Source organism: Macrobrachium nipponense, chromosome 39 (genome assembly GCF_015104395.2).
Source record: "Macrobrachium nipponense isolate FS-2020 chromosome 39, ASM1510439v2, whole genome shotgun sequence".
In the NCBI taxonomy this organism is placed as follows: Eukaryota; Metazoa; Arthropoda; class Malacostraca; order Decapoda; family Palaemonidae; genus Macrobrachium; species Macrobrachium nipponense.
In genome coordinates, this window is record NC_061099.1 from 23,718,117 (window position 1) to 23,742,021 (window position 23,905).

The 23,905-nt window shown below is 39.4% G+C and overlaps 1 protein-coding gene across 1 annotated transcript in view; it reads right to left on the reverse strand.

Annotated features, from left to right (window-relative positions):
- The window catches only part of LOC135210214 (uncharacterized), a 462,528-nt gene that overhangs the window by 90,649 nt on the left and 347,974 nt on the right, over positions 1 to 23,905 (reverse strand). The window contains exons 30-34 of the mRNA XM_064243050.1: positions 22,516 to 22,664; positions 19,814 to 19,909; positions 19,194 to 19,455; positions 18,537 to 18,602; positions 14,019 to 14,042 (exon numbers count right to left, since the gene is read on the reverse strand). Of these exons, the coding sequence (XP_064099120.1) occupies positions 14,019 to 14,042; positions 18,537 to 18,602; positions 19,194 to 19,455; positions 19,814 to 19,909; positions 22,516 to 22,664 (597 nt within the window). The remainder of the gene's footprint in view (positions 1 to 14,018; positions 14,043 to 18,536; positions 18,603 to 19,193; positions 19,456 to 19,813; positions 19,910 to 22,515; positions 22,665 to 23,905) is intronic.

Below are 23,905 nucleotides of genomic sequence, written 5' to 3' on the forward strand. Positions count from 1 at the left end.
ATTTCTCTCGGGAACATTTCCCTGCATTATTCGCGGAAAATTCGCGCATTCGCGGTATTTTTCTATGATAAATATCCATAAATTCCTGGGTTTTTTTATGAATTTCATCATAAAATGCACTTTTTGTGATAAAACTATTAAAAAAACCAAGTAGGAACATTTTTAGTGGGTTTTTCTTGAGTTTTAACTAACAAAATAGGCTGTTTTTAGCATTTTATGGGGGTTCCAAACATTCGCTGGTTTTAACTATTCAAGGGGGGCGGGGGGGTCTGGTACGCATCCCCCGCGAATACGATGGGGACCACTGTCATATATATATATATATATATATGATATATATATATAATATCTATATATATATATATATATATATATTATAGGGTATATATATATTAGTCATACATATATATATATATTATATATTAGGGGTATATATATATATATATATAATATTACCAATATAAATATTATTTATATACATGATGGTAAAGTCAGGTTACTACCTGCCCAAGAATGGTATTCCGGAAACACCTGTTTTTTCTACACTCGCCTCAAAAGTTTTCTTCATAACCTAGAACAGTATACCTATGGTATCAATTTACAGTTTTCTTCATAACATATATATTATACGCTACCAACTTCCATGTTTTCCGTTCAAATATTGGAGAGGCTGTATTTCTACAGAAGCAGTCCGCACGGACTGCAAGGAACATAACCGCGGATACGATATCCACTAGGGATTGGGGCGTCCAATGTATTTCGCCGTATTAACATTGGCCCCTGGGGTTTAATTACAGTCGTCCGAATAAATATTACTTAAAATTCTTGTTCAGTAATTAAAACTGCACAGAAAAACCGCAACTGCCATAGTCTAGGCCGCCGCGGATAAGTACCCTAGATCTACCATCCCTTACCTAGATCTGTGAGTTCTGGTACTGTTGGCTGTTGCTATCCCAGGAGAAATGTTGCCCATTTGTTTGGGTGCATCTCTTTATATCCCACTTAACACACACCGTTGACATTCCTCTCTCATAAGGGTGGTGCTTCTCTTGCTTATTGCATTGTATGAACTGACTATACTACGAAAATCTGAAAGGGAAATGCGTCACTAGAAATACATATCACTTGGACCAAGACCACCACACTCGGATATGAGATGTTTAAACCTGATGGGTCAGGAACTGTTACCTACACAAATATAATCTTATATTTCTGAAAATACACAGTAGAAATATGCTAAGAAATAAAAAATATTATATGTATAATAGTTGGCATGATATATCTATAATACAATTATGGTGTGTTCAAAATATTGAGATACACAGATGTATATGTACATGCTTTGATTTGACATTTTATTTAGCGAACGAGCAGCCGTATCTTTGAAAATTGTTAGTTTTCGTGGGATACTAAAGTAAATTTCTCACTTTCTCTATCCGGAATTGGCAAGTCATACAGACAATTTGTCGCTCACAGGGTGATATCGAGATACACAGATGCACATTTACTGCGGTATGATATTTTTTAAAAGAGCAAGTCTTGATCGTAGATAATGTATATTTTGGCAGGAAAGTAAAGTATATTTCTCACCTCAACCTAAAAAATCATTTAGAAATTTTGAAATTTTTTACTCAATGCCACTCACAGGCTGGTAAATGCGGCTAACAAATTTGTAAAAAACCAACAAAAAAAGTTTTTTTTTTTTTTGCAAATTTTTTTTGCAATAATACTTCAAGACCTGTTAATTCATACATTATCTAGTCCAAACCCATCAATAACTAAAAATTGTTAATTCCTCGAAAATCGGCGGTTGTCACGTCCACAGTAAAAGCTCTCTCACTCTTTGGTAGAGGAGAACATGAATGAGAGTGTCTCCCTAACGTAATAAGGTTAGGACTGTGGTCTTGTCTAAATAAATTACACCACAGTCTAGATGTGGAAAAGGGTTGTGAAGCACTGAAGCCCTGAACAAATTATTTCCAGCTCTCTGACAAAGATGTGCAAGCTCTGTTCTTCCAGGGACACAACCCAGAAACTTCCTGGTTCCTTGAGCAGACTCATCAATCTAGATTATGGCGCTGAGTAGAATACTAAGTTCAGTCTTAGAGGAAGAAGGGACATTGATCCCATCCGAAGTCTAAGTTCGCACAGCCACTACTGCAGGTCCGACTTAAATCCAGGACTAAAGGGAAAAACCAGTGTCTGGCTGTGATTTCCTGTCCCAGTTGGTCTTCTTAGAGCTTTTCCCTTCAAGGGGGAGACAAATATCAGTCGTCCTGGGATACATAGACATATTCAGGATAAAACTGTTGATCAAGGCCAGAAAAAGAAGACAAATTTAAGAGAGAGAGGACTAATAGACTGTTTGGTTGGTCTCCGTCTTGAACTCCATCTTAATCGAAGAGAGCTAGAGAAGGGAGCATGTGGGCTATGCAGACTTGCTGATGATTCTGCAGGTTTGCAAGCAATGGAGTGAACTTGCAGATAATCATGCAGACTCGCAGACAACTGAGCGGACTAGTAGCCAACCCTGCTGATCCTTGAAGTTGTGTGGACACAAGGACATCCATACAGGGTTGACTTCTTATTGGACTTGATAACAGTTGTGTGGACTCAATGACACATGAAACTGTACACGGCAGAACTAATACCTGGCATGTTTATAAAGCTTGAAAAATCTATAACAGAGGCCTGTCCAAAACCAGGTGTAAAAAATTTTCTTGCAGTCTGACAAAATAAACCTGGTCATGGGATAACAGAGGCCTCTCCAAAACCAGGTGTGACAAATTTTCTTGCAGTCTGGTACAATAAATCTGGTCATGGGATAACAGAGGCCTGTTCAAAACCATGTGTGTCAAATTTTCCTGCAGTCTGACACAATACTCTAAACAGAAAAAATAGTCTGTGAGCGGGAGCTAGGCTTCCATTGGCAGGAGTTCAGGAATTGGAAAATGATTCCAGGCATTTGGGAACTGGCGCCGCTAAGAAGCGCTGGTTCTAGAGGGATCATGGTGCTTACTTTTCTTAATTGGAGTCCAAGAAAGGTCTTTCAACAAAAGAATGCTCAGGAGAGAAGATCTCGTCATTCCAAGGAAGATGAACCTGAGGAGAGATCAATGAAACCTCAGCAAAACTGCAGGAAGACTTTGAGATGAGGCTAGCCTCCTTACTGCATGACAGAAACTGAGAATGGCAAGTGCCATGTGCGTGAATCTTCAGCGGCCATGAAGTACCAAAAACGTTATGGTACTTACTGTCTGTGCCATAAACCTCAGAGCTGGTTGAAAACAAAGGAAAAATGTAAAACCTTCCAATGAAGCTGTCAAACTTGAATATGAGTCCCCAGTAGACTTATCCACTAATGTTCCGAGTAAGAAAAGGGGCTAGAAATTGGTGGACCATCTGAAAGATTGATTCTCTTGTAGATGGAAAGGCCGATCAATTTCGAGATTTGAGAGGAATTGTAGGCTGGTTGCGACTGTGTGGCTATACTGACGAAGCACCAGAGGGAGGAAAGACAAAAGACACTTGTCTTGCTCCCTTTCCAATGAAAGTCAAATACCCAACTTCCAGAGAGATTTCTTGAAGGACAAAGAAAAATGTCAGGGGTGGAAGCTTCCCTCAACAAGCTCATAAATTCAGGACACAAAACTCCCTGTCCGCAAAAGGCAGGACTCTGAAGCAGTACTAATTGTCGCTGAAAAGGAAGCAGTGTCGGCTCACCTTGAGCTTATAGGTGAGGGTGGAATAAACTGAAGAGAAACAAAATGCTTATGAGTGGTTTGTATAGTCTCATACTGGAGAGGCGGTGTTTGGCACCTGGATTGTGGCGCTCAATACTTGACAACTGGTGCGTAGATGCATGGACACAGGTGGACAATGGGCGCTTGGATGTTGGGAGCTTGGATACTGACCACTCAGGTGCTACTAGATGCTTGACTGAGGGTCCAACTACCTGTGGGCAAACCCCACCAACCTTCCTGGACTTCCAGTATGCCTCTGCCCGGGTTTATGGGAGACTGGCAGGGACCTTTGTCTAGGAGCGCTGGCGGGACAAGCCATCGCCTCCTCCACTGCACGACACTTCACTATTACAAGGTTAATTTTTTGTTAACCCTGACACCAGACTGGCAAAGGCACAGGAAGAAAGCAAAGGAGCAAGTGGATAAAAAATATGAGGGGTAGTAGCAGGGGAGAAAACTAGATGGGGGAGAGCTGATGCAAGATGACAGATGATGGTGGGTGAGCTGGGTGCCAGGCAAGCCAGTAGCTCAAAAGCTAAGAATTCGGAAGATGACGAGCACTACTGGGAGCTTGGAACCAATTTCAACTGTCAATCATCCACAAACACTGCAATCAAAATCAAAGCACAATTCTCTTACTAAATTCTGCCCTTACAGTTATCTGCTATCTGCAAAGGATAGTTTGATAAGATATTTAATTAGTTCTTTACTGATAATTGTTTTGGGGTACACAGAATACCCCATACATATCAATTCCTATTAAACATTATCTAAGAGTTGCAAGTACTATGTATTTCATTAACGAAAATATTGGTTCGCTAGTGAACACAATGTTTACCTTTTTTACGCTACTCGGTAAAGGAAAGTTAAACAATCGATTGTAAATTCGCTACTATAGTGAAATATGATAAACCTAAATCAGATCTTAATAAAAAAACAATAAAATATTGATCCTGAAAGCTATAAGCTTGAAGGCTACTCGAAATCAGTGATAATACAACACCAAAATCCGGTTAGAAAACCTGCAAATAAGGAAAAAAGCTGCCGCAAAGATCCAATATTTACATCAAGACTGGCAGAAACGGGTTAAAGAATGACGTTCTGCTAAATTATTCCTGTATTCCCTTAATGGGTGGGGCTAGTCATCTACACTAAAACAACTGAAGCGCTAGTGTGAATTTTGAATTTAAGTTGCAGCGATAGTCTGAAACTAATAGCTATGTAATTACTTGGTAAGTTACTTATATAAAACCAAAGTTACCAAAATTACTAGTGGTCAGTTTTTAACATCTATTTTTCAGGACAAAATAACTTTATATAGAGACAGAAAACAAAACTGATCCTGCTTACAAATAATTATAATCTGCCACAGACACAAGATACTATACGGTACTCAGTTTTTACAAATCTACCTTATTTCTGTTTTCTATAATTTAATTTTTCTTTATCTCCAGGAAGGATATCTGAATTATCATGAAAATAAAATTACCTGTTGTGACAATTTTAACGTTATAATCAAAATTTAAACTAGTACTCACTAATGAGAATTTCCAAACACAATGCCATGAAAATAAATTCAAAAGTGGGTAGCTAAGTGTGGGAAAAAAATTTGTTGCTTTGTAAAACAAGCAATTAGGCTTGCAATCTGCAACAAGTGTAGACAATAAATGGAGCATCATTTCCATTTTCAAAATTGACATCCTATATTCGTGGTTATCAAAATTTATTCTTGTATTACAGAATATGAATTACAATTTCTAGATCATCATTTTGATTATTAAATCTCACCTATGATAGGAGAGTAATTCAAAACAATAATTTGTATAAAAAAAAATTCCCAGTACTAAAAATGATATTGTAATGATACAATTAAGTTTGTTCATACTTACCTGGCAGATATATATATAGCTGTATTTTCCGAAGTCCGACAGAAATTAAAAAACTTACGACACACGTAGTGGGAGTCAGGTGGTTAGTACCCATTCCGCCGCTGGGTAGGCGGCGGGGTATCAGGAATCATTCCCATTTTCTATTCATAATTTTTATTTCCACTGTCTCCTGAGGGGAGGTGGGTGGGTACTTAATTATATATATCTGCCAGGTAAGTATGAACAAACTTAATTGTATCATTACAATATCATTTTGTTCATGAAACTTACCTGTCAGATATATATATAGCTGAATCCCACCTTTGGTGGTGGGAGTAGACAGAAAGAGATTTTAGAAACATATATATGCATATAAAATGATATCTTGATTCCTTACCTGTTAGCATAGCTGACTTCGTGGTTACTGCCGCGTAAGTCTGCTTGTGCTACTAGAGTTGCCAGCGGAGGTAGAGACCTATATAGCTGGTGCACTCAAGATGATCTGTCAACGGGGGCCTGACCACGATGTGACTAGACCATTGACCATACAATGAGGGCAACGAAGTAAAAAACCACCTGGCCTAGTCTACCAAAGGTATACCACTAAACTAGACTAAAGAAGGGAGATCCGCCTCGGGCGGTCAACCCCACAACCAAAATATACACACAATTAAAAGCTCACCTAACCACTAAAGGAAAGGATGAGTGCTACCTCCTGCCCCCAAAACAGTGTCTGCAGCGACGTATGGTCCAAGCGACGAGCAATGTTCGTATGTCGCTTTCACCTCCCGCGGGAGGTAGTGTGAAGCGAACACCGAGTTGCTCCGCCAATATGTGGCACTCAAAATGTCACTGAGTGCCATATTTCTGTGAAAAGCTATCGAGGTCGAAATAGCCCTCACCTCGTGGGCATTCACTTTTAAAAGCTTCATGTCCCTATCACTACATGTGGAATGAGCTTCCTTAATGGTGTCTCTCAAGAAGAAAGAAAGCGCGTTCTTTGACATGGGAAGATCGGGCTTCTTAACCGAGCACCACAAGTTGCCCGAAGGTCCTTCTACAGTCCTTCGTTCTGTCTAAATAGAATTTGAGAGCCCTGACAGGGCACAGGACTCTCTCTGGCTCATTACCCACGATCTCTGTCAAACCCTTGATTTCAAATGTCTTGGGCCAAGGGCCGTTGGACGGGTTTCGTTCTTTGCTAAGAACATAGGGCTTAAAGAACAAACAGCATCAGAGTTCTTAAACCCAACATGCTTGCTTATAGCCTGGATCTCACTAACTCTCTTCGCCGTCGCCAGAGCAGTTAGAAAAAGTGTCTTCCTTGTAAGGTTTCTAAGCGAAGCTAAGTTGAGAGGTTCAAAATTACTGGACATCAAAAACTTTAGAACAATGTCTAAGTTTCCAAGAAGGGACTCTTGGTTGAGGTACCTTTGAAGTCTCGAAAGACTTCAGAAGATCATGAAGGTCTCTGTTGTTGGCTAAGTCCAGTCCTCTGTGCCTAAAGACTACAGAAAGCACACTTCTGTAGCCTTTTATCGTAGGCACCGCTAAGCGAACTTCATTTCTCAAATAGAGAAGGAAGTCTGCGATCTGGCTCACAGAGGTAGAGGTGGAGGAAATGCCTTTCTTCCTGCACCAGCTCCGGAAAACAGCCCACTTGGATTGGTATACGGCAATAGAAGAAGGTCTTCTTGCCGTTGCGATTGCTTTCGCCACAGGTCTTGAAAAAACCCTCGCTCTGGCCAACTTCTGGATAGTCTGAAACGCAGTCAGACTCAGAGCGGGGAGGTTTTTGTGATACCTCTCGAAGTGGGGCTGTTTGAGTAGATCTATCCTTGGAGGCAGAGTCCTCGGAAAGTCTACCTAAAGAAAAAAGGAAATGACCTCTGTGAACCAGTCGGTCCATGGCCAGAAGGGGGCGATGAGAGTCATCCTCGTTCCCTCTGATGCCGCGAATTTCCTTATTACTTCCCCTAGGACCTTGAACGGGGGAAAGGCATATACGTCTAGTCCCGTCCAGTCCCCAAAGAAGGGCGTCTACTGCTACTGCTCCTGGGTCTAGAACTGGTGAGCAGTACAGCGGGAGTCTCGTTGTCCTGGAAGTTGCGAAGATGTCTACGAGAGGACATCCCCATAACTTCCACAACCTCTGGCATACTTCCTGATGAAGGGTCCACTCCATCGGCAGAAGTTGACCTTGTTCGACTGAGCAGATCTTGCACGGACGTTTTCTACCCCTGATATGAATCTCGTCAGGATAGAGACGGTCGTGTGCCTTCGCCCATAACAGGATCTCCTTCGCAAGGAAGAACAGGGATCGAGAGTGGGTTCCTCCCTTGTTTCTTGAGGTACGCCAGGGCTGTGGTGTTGTCCGAGTTGATCTGCACCACATTGCCGGAGACTTCGTTCTGAAAGAACTGGAGCGCCAGATGAACTGCTGCCAGCTCCTTGAGGTTTATGTGCCAGGACACCTGTTCCCCTCTCCAGGTGCCTGACACTTCCTCCCCCCCCAGTGTTGCTCCCCACCCCGTGGAAGACGCGTCGGAAAACACTAGGTCGGGGTTCTGAAGCTTGAGGGAAAGACCCTCTGCGAGCTTCAAAGGGACGGTCCACCATCTTAGATGTTCCTTTACCTCTTCTGATAATACCAGAATCAAATCCAAAGTGTTTTGGTGCTTCCAATTGTCGGCAAGGAAGATTGAAGAGGTCTGAGGTGCAACCTCCCTAGGAAACAAACTTCTCCAGTGAGGAAATGGTCCCAGCAGACTCATCCATTCCCTCACCGAGCATGATTCCTTCCCCAGAAAGGTTGACACTTTGCTTAGGCAATCTAGTTGTCGCCCCTGGGACGGAAAAGCCCGAAAAGCCACTGAGTCCATCTGAATCCCCAGATAGACTAAAGACTGAGAAGGGGTCAGATGTGACTTTTCGAGGTTCACCAGAAGCCCCAGGGACTTCGTTAACGACAAAGTCGTGTGAAGGGTCCTCCAGACACCGGTCTTTCGAGGAGGCTCGTACGAGCCAGTCGTCCAGGTAGAGAGAGATCCTGACATTGGAAAGATGAAGCCACCTCGCAATGTTCTTCATCAGTAGGGTGAATACCATGGGAGCAGTGCTGAGTCCAAAGCAGAGAGCCCTGAATTGAAACACTTTTCCTTTCAGGACAAACCGCAGGTATTTCCTGGACTGGGGGTGGATGGGGACGTGGAAATACGCGTCCTGGAGATCTAGTGAAGCCATCCAATCCCCCGGTCTTAAGGCTCCCATCACTGACTGAGGCGTCTCCATCTTGAACCTCTGCTTGATGACAAAGAGGTTCAGGTTGCTGACATCGAGTACCGGTCGCCATTCCCCAGACTGCTTTGGCACCAGGAACAGTCTGTTGTAAAATCCGGGGGAATTCAAGTCGGAGACCTGTTCTACGGCGTGTTTCACGATCATCTGATCTAACAGATCGTAAAGCACTTGTTGCTTTTCTCCCCGATAGGAAGGAGACATGTCCCTGGGTGTCGTTGACAGCGGGGGTGGTTTCAGGAACGGGATCCGGTAACCCTTCTTTAAGATGTCCAAGGACCATTTGTCTCCGCACCTCTCTCTTCCCAGGCTTGCGCAAAAAGCTGAAGCCTGGCTCCAACCGTGACTGAAGGACTTCTGCTTCACTTCTTGTTCTTGGCAAGCGCAGTGGCTCTGCCTCTCGGAAGTGCCTCTTCCTCGAGGGCTGGTCTCGAGAAGAACATACCCTCGAAAGGGCTTCGATTTCTTGAGAATCGAAACTCCCGAGGACGAAGGAACCGCAGGTCTCCTTGAAGATTGTGCGAGGAGATCTTGCGTGGCCTTCTCCTGTAGGCTGGTCGCAATGTCTTTTACCATAGCCTGGGGGAAGAGATGATCGGAAAAAGGAGCGAAGAGCAAATCTGCTTTTTGTGACGGAGAGGCAGATTTAGCTGTAAAATTGCAAAACAGGGATCTCTTCTTCAAGAGCCCTGTGCAAAAGTGAGCTGTAAGCTCCTCCGAACCATCTCTGACGGCCTTGTCCATACACGACATTACGCTGGACAGCTCCCCCAGACTAATCGAGTCGGAACTCCTAGACTTGGCATCCAGAACTCCCAAACACCAATCTAGAAAGTTGAAGACCTCTAACGTCCGAAAGAGGCCTTTAAGGTGGTAGTCCATTTCCGTAGTAGACCAGGAAACTTTCGAAGAGGACAGGTGAGACCTCCTCGAGGCATCCACAATGCTAGCGAAGTCTCCTTGAGCTGACGAGGGAAGTCTAATAACTACGTCTTCTCCCGTTTCATACCAAATGCCAGCCTTCCCACTAACGTCCTCGAAGGTGGCAGGGTCTAAATCGGCAAAAGAAGTCTTTCCCTGAGACTTCCTTTTCTCCATCCAGTCATGGACCTTACGAAGAGCCCTCTTAGTTGAAAGGGACTTCTTCATTCTGACGAATGCCGAGACCTTGTTGATCTTGGAAGAAGAAAGTTGTGAAGGAGGAGAGCGAGGAGCTTCCGGGTGAAACGTCTCTCCAAATCTGATTGAAGAAGGCGGGTGGTCAAAACCTGGTAGTCGGAAGAGACTGCCGCCAAAGTTTCTCATCATCCACTTCAACCGAAGCGTCGCTAACCTCTGCTTCCGACACAGGTGAAGTTGGAGGAAATAAGGCTGGACCAAGACTATCTGGTCTAAGTTTCCAAGAGGCGCGTTGCTGTGAAGTGGAAGGCAAAGCTGACTCAATAGAAACTCCGGTCGTATCTCTAAGACCCGAAGTAACTTGCAAAGTCTCATCACAAACAGGTGGGAGGCGACGAAAATCCACATCTTCGTCCACCCGAGCGTCCGCCGGCGCACACCTGGCGTCCACTGGCGCACACCTGGCGTCCACCTGGCGTCCACTGGCACATAACTGGCGTCCACTGGCACATAACTGGCGTCCACTGGCGCACGCCTGGCTGCAACTAGCGCGGGGGGATTGGGCGTCCACTCGCGCGCTGCTGGCGTCCGCTGGCGCACGCTTGGCGTCCACTGGGGTGCGAATGACATTTACTAAAGCTGCGCTTAACATCTCGTGCGCGCTCTGCTTCCGCTGGCGTTCGCTTGGCTTCCGACCGAGCGTCAGGAACGTGAACTTGCACCGAAGCGTTCACGCAAGTATCGAGCTCTCGCACCGCAAGCTTACTAGCGGGTAATACCGCTCATGCGCAGAGCGAGCAAAATCCTCTTCACGTCCTCCAGAGAGCCGCTGGGGAGTCGCACGAACTCTAGCAGGCGAAGAAAGTGGAGAGATAGACGAGCGAGGAGAGGGAGAGGGAGACCTTCTAGTATCTCTTCACAGGTAGAAACGGTCATCCCTTCCTCCTGGGACGTGGTTGCGTCCCTTTCTTAGCAAGAGCATCAGCAAGCTGTTGCTGCAAAGAGCGCAGGATCTTCTCAGTAGGAGAGGATTCCTTGTCAGGTGACGGGCTGATCCTGTGAGAAGACGAGGGGCAAGGGGACGCCTTCTTCCTTCTCCCAGAAACTGCCGTAGCACGCGCTCGAGAGCGACTGGGGCGCTCAACAAAGTCATCATCCGATGACTCCTTACGCTTTTTCTGTGGCGGGAAGGCTGCGAACACACTCTCAGGCGATGATCGCCTCTCGAGAGGCAAAACTGGACGTGAAGCGTCACGATCACCAACGCTCCTTTTCAGCGGGCGTGAAATAGAATGAGAGCTCCACCCCTTGTGCGGGGAGGAAGCCTCTGAAGAAGAGAAACACTCTTTCAGGAGGCGTGCACGTGCACGCTCCTTGGCAGTCTGTGTAACGTCAACAGATACTGCCGAAGGCACGTCAGATCGGTGGGCGTTCCCCGTACCCTCCTGCGGCTTTCGACATGCCCTCTCCCTGAAACCTGGGAGTCCGGCGCAGCGGTCTAGGCCTAGAGGCGAAATGGGGCCGATCTGACGCACCCTCCACCAACGAAGGAGCACTGTCACTACACTTTGCACCTTCACTTTTGCCTTCTAAGGCGAGCACTTTAGATTCTAAATTACGAATCGACTCTAAGATAAGTGTAAGGGTATACCTCCACAGACACTGTTTCAGGGCCCCGAAGGCAACACTACAGGGTTAGGAGTAGTGATTAAAGGAGGGTTAGTAGGAGAAACATGAACTTCCTGACGTTTACCTGAAACGCTCCTGGAGGAAGACCTCCTTAACCTATCCCGTTCAAGCTTACGCAGATAGGACTCATACGCTCTCCATCCAGAATCAGAAAGACACTCACATTCTTTGCAGCGACTTTCATACATACAATCATGCTCTCTGCAACTCTTACACAAAGTATGAGGGTCTACTGATGCTTTCAGTAGCCTACCTCGACAATCACTCTTGGTACAAAACCTGGCGCTAGCCGAACTAGAACCAGACATCTTATTTAAAGAGAAATCAAGCCAAAATCAATCAAATCCACAATTAACGTGTGCCTAGCCACCGATCCAAAAGTCAAGATACCAAAAAATCAAAAAGGGGTACTTATAGTAGCCAATTTCCTAAATTCAAGACGGAGGTTGCTGAAAACTGTGTTTACAACACCGGACGACAGAAAAATTATGAATAGAAAATGGGATGATTCCTGATACCCGCCTCCCAGCGGCGGAATGGGTACTAAACCACCTGACTCCCACTACGTGTGTCGTAAGTTTTTTAATTTCTGTCGGACTTCGGAAAATACAGCTATATATATATCTGACAGGTAAGTTTCATGAACAAACTAAGAATTACAAATGAAGACTGACAAGAAGGAATAAATTTATGAAAAGTACTGTACGTCTATGAATTCAGAGTAATGCTGTGTATATATGATAAAAATACCGTTGAATGTAACTAGAATTTACCCTGAAAAATTCATACACTGTGCATGCAAGGTGTTAAGAATAAAAATTTAAAACATACTACAAGGAAAGGAGTTCAGATTGAAAAATTAGCATAAATAATGGCAAACATAACAGGAAACACAGGAAAACCACAACAAAGACCTTCATTTAATCTACAGATTAAGGAGCAAAATCAGCAAATAAAAATCAATACAAGAAAATATCAAACAGATAAGAAAGGGTAACTAGAGATCATCTCTTCTTATAGTAGGTGAAAAATACTATTAAGTTAAAAAGATGAAGCAAAAGAAAAACGACTCTAAAGTATAGAGAGGAGCTTCAATGACATCACAAAACCAATTTTAGGTAGATAAAGGTAAGACCAGGCAGAGCGCTTTTTGGTATGTGGAGCGGGGGGGCGGGGGGAGGTTACAACGAGCTATGCACGGTTCTTTATAAATGGTTGAATAACAACCTTTTCTATTCATTACCAGGAGTTGCTCATATCCAGTTCATTCATTGTATCATTCACTTTTTTTTATTATTATTTGTGCAAATGTGCATGCTGTGTATATCATCATACACATGCTACCAGAAGAATTAATTTGAATCAGACATACTCATCTCATCAAGTCAAATCAGTGCATTTGCAATTCAAATGCACTGACATACGGCAATGATTTAACACTTAACATTTGTAGACAAATTGTGTTAGTAAAAGATTTTTACCATGGAATTAGGGTCCTACATTAAACAATAAGATTTCAGTTACCTATAAAACCAAAAATGTAAACAATTTTGGGAAATCTTAATTCTACACTATGTTCTAATGTACTGTACTGTATGTGATCTGACTGCACAAGAACATAAAAGTTTGTTTCTAATTGTATCACTAACATCAATAACAGTGCTTTTTTCATTATAATATATCATACCCTCTATATATCAATACGAGTGCAATCATTAATAGTAGAAATAAAATCTACCAGCCTACTTGAAGGACAGAACTTAAAAGAGTATCTGGATTAAAAAATATTTTTTTTTTTTTTTTTTTTTTTTTGAGAGGCAAAATCTGGTATCCCTGGGTCCCAGTGATAGCAAAATATGTGTATGCTTTTCATCATTGCATGAAAAAAAGGGAAAATACTTAATCATACCAAACACACACATTAATATATCCTTTCTTTTCAGAGAATATAAGCAACTCACTCCCAAACTATCATCCCTTAAAATTTAGGTTTATTTTCAAACATAACCAAAGAATGTCATGCATTCATATCAAATGACTGGAAAATTTTCAATTTAAATACTACCAATACTGCAATCTGTAATTTATCAAATTCCATTTTTGAAATGAAACACTACAGTGCATATTCTCAACTTCAATCTTGAGGTGACCCTATGAACAAAAAAGAAAAATATTGTACTACTTCAAGTTAGTAATAAAATAAAGTGAACCAAGTTAGACTATATGTTAGTTTCTTTTTTCCTCCAGTTCCAAAATTCAAAAAATCTTGAGCCCAAAGCATGAATCAGTGAATGGTACTTACGTCTTGCACGGGTGACGCCTTTGCCTGGTAAGGGGAAAGAGAGAGTTCAGGCTTGGATAGATATGAAATTGAACTAAAAAAATGAAAAAGTATATAAAATGCAGTTCTCTAGTAAGACTCAGAGCAGAGAAGATATAGAGAGTGCTATAAAAATACATCTATTAGTGTAGTTTCAACAGAATTATGCCAAAACATTTGAAGCCACTTAAATTCTGGGTAAGAAGTATTGCACTATGAGAGAGATAGGAGAACCATTTACATAATGATAAAAAAACAATAAACTTGGGGTCATATAACCATGCTATTAAAACCTTCAAGGCCATCCTTCTTTACAAACAAAAATATTTGAGCCAAACCTCTGGTGGTCATCTTTGCACGAACAACCATTATGTCCTGCATCTACTAATCTTGATGCATTTCTAATAAAAACACATTAAAATTACAAGTACTATAAGTCATTTGTCTTCAAAGCTTAGCCATTTAAGAGTTGGAATGATACATTTGAAGCTGTGCATCACAAAACAGGTGTCTAAAGCAGATTCTGAAATATATCACAATAAGGTTTTAACAGAATTCATACAACCCACTATGCAACACATGTTCTAACATAAACAGCGATTAAAGTTTTATTCAAGAATGAAGTACAGTTTGCAGTTTAAACGTCAACAAGCCTTTGTCAACAAGTCAGTCAATATGTGAAAAAGCCTAGAACCACATATAGTAAAGTGAACAAATAATAAAGTGAGATGTTCCCTGTGGAATGAATTTTATGTTCCCATGATGGATAATTTTTCTGAGAAAATGATGGTATAATCTTGATGAAAAGTTTGAAACCTTCTGTATTGACAAGAGATGGAACATGTGGTAACATTAGAAGAAACTTTGATAGGAAATGAAGTTAACTAAAGGAATAAATTAACATAAATTATGTGAAACTGTCTGTTAGTTAATGCGTATAACGTACGTATTTGAATTAGTGGTGTATCTCGAATCAGTCAATTTTAATAGTGTGTATCTTGAATCAGTCAATTTTAATACTCATTTTATTTGCAATACAAGCACTATCAATCTATTATGTTAAACTAGCATAAAATATATTCCACATAACAGCAAATTTTCTGATCAGCGTAGTGACTATTTAACCACTATAAAATTTAGTTTGCACATTTTCTAATGCTAAAGGAAAGCATCCATGCTGAAAGCCCTAACTCTAAATAAAAGCCAGTAGCAAATACTGGGTTACAGTACTTTATATTATGATGTACTGTGGCACTTAGCCACTAGTATATTAACATCTAAAATCAGCAGCAATTTTCAGAGGTCAAGTTGTTGTTCAAAAGACCTAATTACAAGTCAAGCGTGATATCTCCCTATGAAAAGCGAGGTGTATTTAATGCCTATGCATTTTACATTATTTCTAAGCCTATTTTCAGTCTCTCAATCTAAATCTAAACCAATGCTACTTCTGATCAAACTCGTAACTGCTACTGTAAAATACCCGAATAATTTGGCTGAATGATATGATTGACTGCAACCGTTGACTTTATAATCTAACAAACCATGGATTCTACATGTTATGTACTATAGTAGTTTTGGAATGTAACTGCCAGGTTTTATATTACAACCCCGTTGAAAATCAAGCCTCACTTCCATATTCCACAAAATCATGCATCAACTTTTGTATAAACAATCACTTCCAACAGTGGTTCCTCTAAACACACCTTAAACAAGAGGAAAATCTGATGTTTACAAGAATCTATAAATTTTATTTTCTTAGGTCTTTCAAATATAAGTAAACTTCAAAATTCTTGACAGATTACAACTTGTTCTGGTATATGAAATGTGACATAAAAGATATACGTGCTTCAATGGAAGTTTACCACACAAGGCATACTCTAAAGCATTTGTTTCAGATATATATACCTAACATGCCTTAAACTTGGGAAGCCTGAACCACAATGGCCATTCAGTGGAACTGTATATATTTTATTTCTTCAACTGTATTCCTGATACATTTTTCGAGATATGAACCTCACTGACAAAACACTGAGCTATTGCGCACTTCTTTTGTGCTTGCTTGAATGAAACAGTCTATTTGAGCTAGAAGGGGATAAAGTTAGGTCATCAACATTCAGGAAACATCTCTTGGTTGATACTAATAGCCTGCAGCATATTGGAAAATATGAAGCCATCTGGCTTGTTTTTACAATTCATATCCTTTTCAGGTGTTAAAACTCTGGGACGAAAATCAACAAATATAAACAAAAGCAAACCTACAAGTCAAAATGAAAGAAAATGCAACACCAGTACTTTACACGCATGCTCCTATCCAACATGCATAGATGAAAAAGATAAATTAATAAAATGGATATGCTAGATGGCTAAAATATATTCCAATGTGCATTTCCATATTTACAAACTCTTACACACAAAGTAGAAAAAGGTCAGGCAAACAGTCACACACTGAAAGTGACAAAACCTCTTTTCCCGCTGAGGATAAAGATGCTCACTTTTTAATATTTTAAAGCGAACAATGACAAGAAAGGCTCATTCATTCACTGGTACTGATGTTTGATAAGGTATTCTAAAAACAAATGTAAGAAATACTACGAAAAACAATTCATTCTAATTCACTCATCATTTCAAAGTGAGATATAATCCTGAAACCAAGTTTACATTAACCGGAATCAATTAGATCCCTTGATGAAAATATGATTATTTTAATGTCAGAGTAATCTCAATGTATGTACTTGTAAAGTGCTACACAGTCAACATACACAGCAAAAATATAAAAAATTAGTTTGCGTGCCACCTTACACATCTCACAACTCTAGGAAAATATGGATGGCAGTTCATGTACAGATTTTTTTCAAGTTTCTAATAAAAAAGAACTATGGACTGCATGCTAAAGATTTTTCTTAATTATAAAGTAATAAATTAGCACAATGAAAGAGTAAAAACTATAAGAAAAATCACTGTATACTCATCACCAGGGTGAAAACAGAAATGAATTTGTGTGCTCAATGTTGCATGATGCTGTCATTATCTGTAGTCTTATTGAAATTATCTGCTCTTTTGTATGCTTTCAACACTGCTAAATTAGTATTTAACCTTCAAAGGCAGAGAAAGAAGATCTTGAGAAAAGTCTGGATTGATGGAGTGAAAGAGGTACTGGAAAGGAAAGGCACTACTATCCATGATGTAAAAATGTGCACAAAACAAGAGGTGAATGAAGCAGTATGTGTATGGGATGTTGACTCAACTAGAGAGCCTTCTGTTTATATGTAAGTACTAGTGGCTATTGTGAAAGCTCTTTTAGTATGTAGGCAGTGACTGCTGTTTTTCCTCTGGCACCACCTCAATGTGGGTAACCGTGTGTTAGAATATGTAAACAGTAGGGTTACAGGTTTAGTGTCAAAGTGGACCTGTGACAAAGATTGTTTGTAAGGTACGTGTAATTGATTTTAAGTATGAATTATGAGTAGACTGGAAATGTTATTAAAGAAGACCACTTACTCCCATGTGGATATACAAAAAATTTCCTTACATAAGTAAACTCAGATGCTTATGTTTGAGGAATGTATTAAAGATATTACTGATAATTTACCCTAAATAAAGAGCAATTATCTGATGACCCTTGATCTGGTATCTGATAATACTAATTTATATTTTATTCATTCAGTATGTACCTGTCTTGAACTTGTTTTATTGCAGTAATCAAATACAGAAAATATTCCTCAAAGGTTTTGCTCCTAAAATGTATTCTGTTGTATGTAAGGCTTTGTCCACTTAAGTATATCTAAACTTGTAGCATTTCTAAAAAGTCTGTATGATAAATTTGTTAGCGTACTATCATACTGCGTCAGTCATCATGCAACTGTCTCGACAATCTAGAACTGAAGACAATAGACCAATCAGATAAGCATTAAATCAATTTGTACACATGCTGCTCGACCAGATTCCCCTATCTGGTCCAATACCAAGCAATTTAGACACACACAGTATTAATCTAGAAAAATGAGTGAACTTGTCTGGAGGAACCTTACCAAAAGCAGCATCACTATGAATTGGGATAACTAGTATTTTGGATCAAATAAGTATTGAAACAGCGTAAAATTTTCAACAGATTCTTTCACTGGTTATCAAAAATGATATTTGCCAAGGAGAAAAATTGGGTGAACATTGAAATACCTGCTCCTTGCTTTTACAAAAATAAGTATTTTCTTTAAAAATTTCTAACCTACTCGAAACCTAACCCAACTAAAACCTGATAATTCCTCAGTATGACTAAATATGTATTTACACTTCTCAGATCTACTCAAGTATTTACATATTTAACATTGTGAAGATATCATCTACATGTCAAAATATCTGGTAAAGAAGTTCACTACATATATTACTAAAAATGCGACTTACGAAGTCTATGAAAAGTCTTGCTACAGTCTAAGTTTTGCTTGGGGGATCCATTCATAACTATGTACAAACTCCATTATGTTATGGACGACCAGTGTTCATTACCTTTTAACTGGCCTAGGGTACTGAACAAAGAGTTTGACAGTCTGGCAAAGCCACTTCTTGCAGGGCCTGCCGTTGCCACAGTGAAGAAAGAGGAGGGGGAGGGAGGGAAGAAAAAATGGCATTTATTGACCATGCCAGGTCAGTCTAATACTAAGACAAAGTTATCCGAACTTTTTATTTCAGACTCAAGACTACTACAGTAGAGAGAATTTGTACAACTCATCAATGCAATAGGTTAAAAGAAGCTAATCGCATATTTTTCTCAACTAAACTGCTAGTTCAGTCTCTAAAGTGAACTGTAAAGGACTATTTTGTAAATTTTGGGACTTACTTTATTCTATTTGTAACACTACAATTAGTGAATTCTTTCAGGACTAACATTTGCTATTCATCACTTCTAATTGTGATTTCCTAACTTTTACTTATTGAATGAGATGTGGATATATATATATATATATATATATATAACAACATGAAAGCAAAGCAAAGTGGTGACAGAGAAGCAAAAAGTGAAGTCATTCTCAGCCAACAAAACCAGTGCTGCCACAAACACACTTAAGTCCCTCAGTTTCTCTCTGGCCTACAGCAGATGTTAGTCACCCAACAATAAGGAGCCAGAATTGAGAGACACGCAAAGAGGCCACTTCTATGGCGTACCTATTGCTGGGATGGGGGCATTAGGACCCTGCTGCCCTGGCTGCTGTCCTGGGTAGATCTCCTTGTCGCTTAAGTTGTCCTCATGGTCCAAGATGGTCTGGCCAAGGTGGTCGGTCATGGTGCCAGGCGGCGGAGCGCCCCTGCGGCCTAGGAGTCTATCCCGTAGACCTGCGGGCCCCGAGGTGTGGTGGATACCCTGCGGGCCATGTGGGCCAGGCAGGCCATGGTGCGGGCCAGGCTTATGGCCATCGGCATGCATGTCCTGAAGCACAAAATTTCAAATTACTCAACGGTGCAAGATCTAGAACGACACTATGAATTTACTAAACGAATCAAAAGTCATATACACTGAATGACACCATTCAATTTCATGACAAAAAATTTATGTTGCCAATTCAATTATTAATACACAATCAAGTTTACAAACCTCTGTTATCTCAAAACCCCATCATCCACCACCAAACTTACAGTTTACTTAACTAGCTGAGAGTCAATGTAACTTTAAAAAAGTTAAAATTCCAATCAAACATAAAACACATTAGAGATAAAATCTTTCTTTAAAAGTGTATCCATCAAATGAGAAGACAGACAATACCTAACCTTACACTTTTCTTAATTACCTCATCTGACAATTCTGTCTCGCTCTCCTCAGCGATATCAGACAGTTCTGAAGGGCGGTCCATGTCTGACTGCATAATTTCATCATCATCTTGAAACTGCAGGAAATCAGGGGGAAAAACTCAACTGACCAAAAGCAAAAATCAAAAGAATCTAAAGCAGAACTGCCAAGGGAAAATCTACAGTTATGTTATAAGGAATGACATGCAATGAGCTGCTGCAATTTGCAAGCATGAGAATGGCATTCAGTACAAAATAAATGTTATACAACATAAAACAGGAACAAATGACTTAAAATGCATACAAAATAAAATAAAGAGGAAAGGACAATTTTACTTTCAGGGGTGGAATTACTCTCAAGCAAGAAATTATTCAAAAGTTTTGCTATGTACTACTTAAGCTTCACAAAATATTCTTGGTAGGTGTCATTCACAATGCAATAGATACAGTCGCAATACAATGAAAATACAATACAGTTTTGGATCTGGATGTTCTAAGTAAATTACTGATGGGGTAGCCCTCATAAGATTGTTCTTTAAAAAAAATGGTAACATTCATTGTAGGCATACACTTTAACTTTGCCTAAAAGGTTTTGTGCCTCAAATTTAAAAAAAAATGTTGAATTGATGTGATGACATTACAATAATCATTTACATATTTCAAGGGCAGTATAGTTACCCGAGATCATTCTAACAGTATGATAATATAATTTTCTGGGAGTCAATGAAGTATAATTTACCCACAAGGTTCCTGAACACTTTTAGCTATGAATGAGGAATTTCGAGATGATAACAGTTAATCTAGATTTAAAACTTATTTTTTTGCTATTTTTTAAATTAAAACTTCCAGCCTATTCTGATAAAAGCAAAACTGACTTTCACTACAGTTACCGATTCTGGGTTTCTAAAGATGAAATAAAAGTGCAAAAAAGGTTTACCATTTTCTTACATTTCAATTAAATCCTGACCAATACAATCCTTTACACAATTGTATAATTATTCTTTTTCATTTATACACTGCATTTTAAATCAACCACACCTTGATAAATTCAAGAACATCTCTGCATTCACCCCTTTTTATAAATCCTGTGTGTCCATAGTATTTGTCCAATCAGTAAACCTCCTTCTCCTACTATTTTTATTAACAATACTCTTGAAAGAAGATTTATCTGATACTGGTCCTTATTGTTGCTCCATTTCTCTCTGTTGTCTCATTTATGTTCTGTTGCAAGTGATTGCACTGTACCTCTGCTGTTGGAAGAAAACTGAAAATTTTGCCCAAGTTTCACAGGCATCATTTTCATTATCATCAAAATCATAATTACCATAAAAATTGACAGACTTCAAAATCATAAACACTATAAAAAATGAAACCCACTATCTTCTGTGAAATTGCCTCCAACACTGTCATCATCATCATCATCATCCATAAATTTCATAATCGTTGGCATTGTCCAGTGTCATCACCATCATTTGCCAGCATCTTCGTTATTATTGCCTTGAATTTTATCACCACCACCACTGTCATTGTCTTCGTTATTATCACTAGGATTTCAGTAAAATTATGACTATCATAGCCATACATATTCATTGTTCTAAAGAAGTTTCTTTATCCTTATCATCATCATGTGTGATTTATACACAATACCAACATTATCATGTCCCATTATTAACACAACTGCCATTAATTTTATTTTTGTCACAATCATTGCTGCTACTCTCACCATTATTGACATTGTCACTGTTGTTATTAATACCATCAATATCAGTGTAGTTGTCTTATTCATTCTTATTGTCATCTTCATCATATATCATCTCTTGTGTCTTACCACATACTCTGGTGAGAATATTCCTTGTGGATTTAAAATATGACTTTTATTTAATATTATTTTGGATCTAAATACTTCCCTGTCAGTGTCTCAAGGCCCACAGTGTATATATAATAAAAATCATCCCTAGAGGAAGAGTTCTCAAGATCAACTTGCAATCATTGTTTATAAAAAAATTATTCTAGTACTGGTCAAAATGTCAAACTTAGCATGTACCCTTTTTTAAGTATCTACTTAGACTTTCATTTCATATCTAAGTAAAATAATTTGAAAAATTAATGAAAAGGAAACTAAAAAAACATTTTCTGTAGATTCAAATTAATCACAGCTAATACAAAACTCTTGATGAGGTACAAGCAAATTAAAATATCTAAGAGGGAGCAATTCAGCCAATACGTACATCATACTTTCCAAAAAGGTATTACAGTAATAATACAATCATTACAAAGTTCTGCCCTTACCTGTAACTATTATTCCTACATTTCTTTCAAGTTAGTAACTGTCATCCATATTTGATAAACCTTCAGAAAGTTTCTGATACATCAGATTTTGACATCTCAATTTAGTTGTCTTGCATTCCACATATTTTACACTACTATGCATCTGTTACTTTCCTTTATAGTCCATAAGAGCATTATTCAGTTCAAATTACACATACCAATTAAACAATGTCATGCATTATTACTTTTACTATGAGGACTTACCAAACCAATACCAAAAAAATTCCAACCTCACCATTGAGAATGGAAGCAATTAATTAAAAGGAACCACATGACAAAAAAAAAACATACTGTTATGAACACATGCAACAATGCCACATATAAAAACATCACAAGACCTGAAAATATAAACAAGAATGAAGGATTACTGTCATACCTTGCCTCGGCCACGACCACGGGTGAAATGGTTTGGAATTTGGCTGGGTACAGAATCTGCTGAAACGCTGTCTCTGCTCTTGGTACGTACAGTGACTTGCTTTGGCTCGAAGCCTGGGATCTTTGTCAGGTCTATCAAGGCGTGGTCACCTGGAAAATGTCATGAGTTATATTTACTGATTTTACCAAGATTCAGTCAGGAAGAAATTTGCTAACACAGTATAATAGCAAAGAATAACATTTATTCATTTGACAAAGCTTAAACCACAAAGAAATTTGCTCACACAGCATCACTGCAAAGAGTAGCAATTATTCAGTCTACCTCGCTTTAATCAGGAAGAATTTTGACAACACAGCATAATAGTAAAGAGTAACATTTATCTACTTGACCAAGCTTCAATCAGTAAGCAATTTGCTAATACAACATCACAACAAAGAGTCTACCTTACTCCAGTCAGGAACAAATTTCCTAACACAACAAAGTAACACCAAGTTTCAGTCAGAAACGAATTTGAAAACATGACAGCATAGACAAATTGATTTTACTTTCATTTTCATCATTTTAAATTTTGTTTCAGTTAGGTGTATTCAGTCCATTAAAATTCGGTTCCTAGAGTATATTACATAGTATATAACCTGCTATTTAAGGTTCACTGTATTTCCATGTTTCTGTTAAACTGTTAAATTGATTTAAAAATAAAGTTTTAGAATTATAACTAAAGTCTTGGCAAAATATACACACGTGTGCATATTTGAAATAGGTCCTTATTTCCTGTAATTGTTGAAACTGTATTTTTCGCTCATATTCGATGGAGTAAATGGGTACAATAACAAAACTTTCAAGCCAGTTTTGTAGTAGAGAAATTATACAAGGTTATACTTGCAACACAAGCAAAACTTTAGGAGTCAATTAAACATTAATGTTTAAAGACTTGAGAAAAAAATCCACAAATGAGTCTATGACTCCTTTTAATGGTTTCCCAAAAACTAAAAATCTCAGTTAACAGTATGGAGGAGTAATGATAGTTTACATTTGACAACATCTCCAAAGGTTGTGAGAGAGAGAGAGAGAGAGAGAGAGAGAGAGAGAGAGAGAGAGAGAGAGAGAGAGAGAGAGAGAGAGGTGTTGGTGGAAGAATGAATGGGAGTGGTTAAATGGCGGTCGGAAACATGTCTGTTGTGGCGCTCTGTGGAAAGTCAGTGGAAGTCTGTTACAGAGTCAGAAGAAGCAAGGCAGTTAGTGAATTGCAGAGTTGGTTTGGCAGCATTTGTCCATTGGTTGTTAGTTGATTTTGTGGTATTTGATTGATTTTGGTGTTGTAAGGTTGTTGTGCGTGTGTCTGTCTGGTTTTGGTGAGGTTGAAGAGGTTTGTGGTGCATTTTCAGTGTCT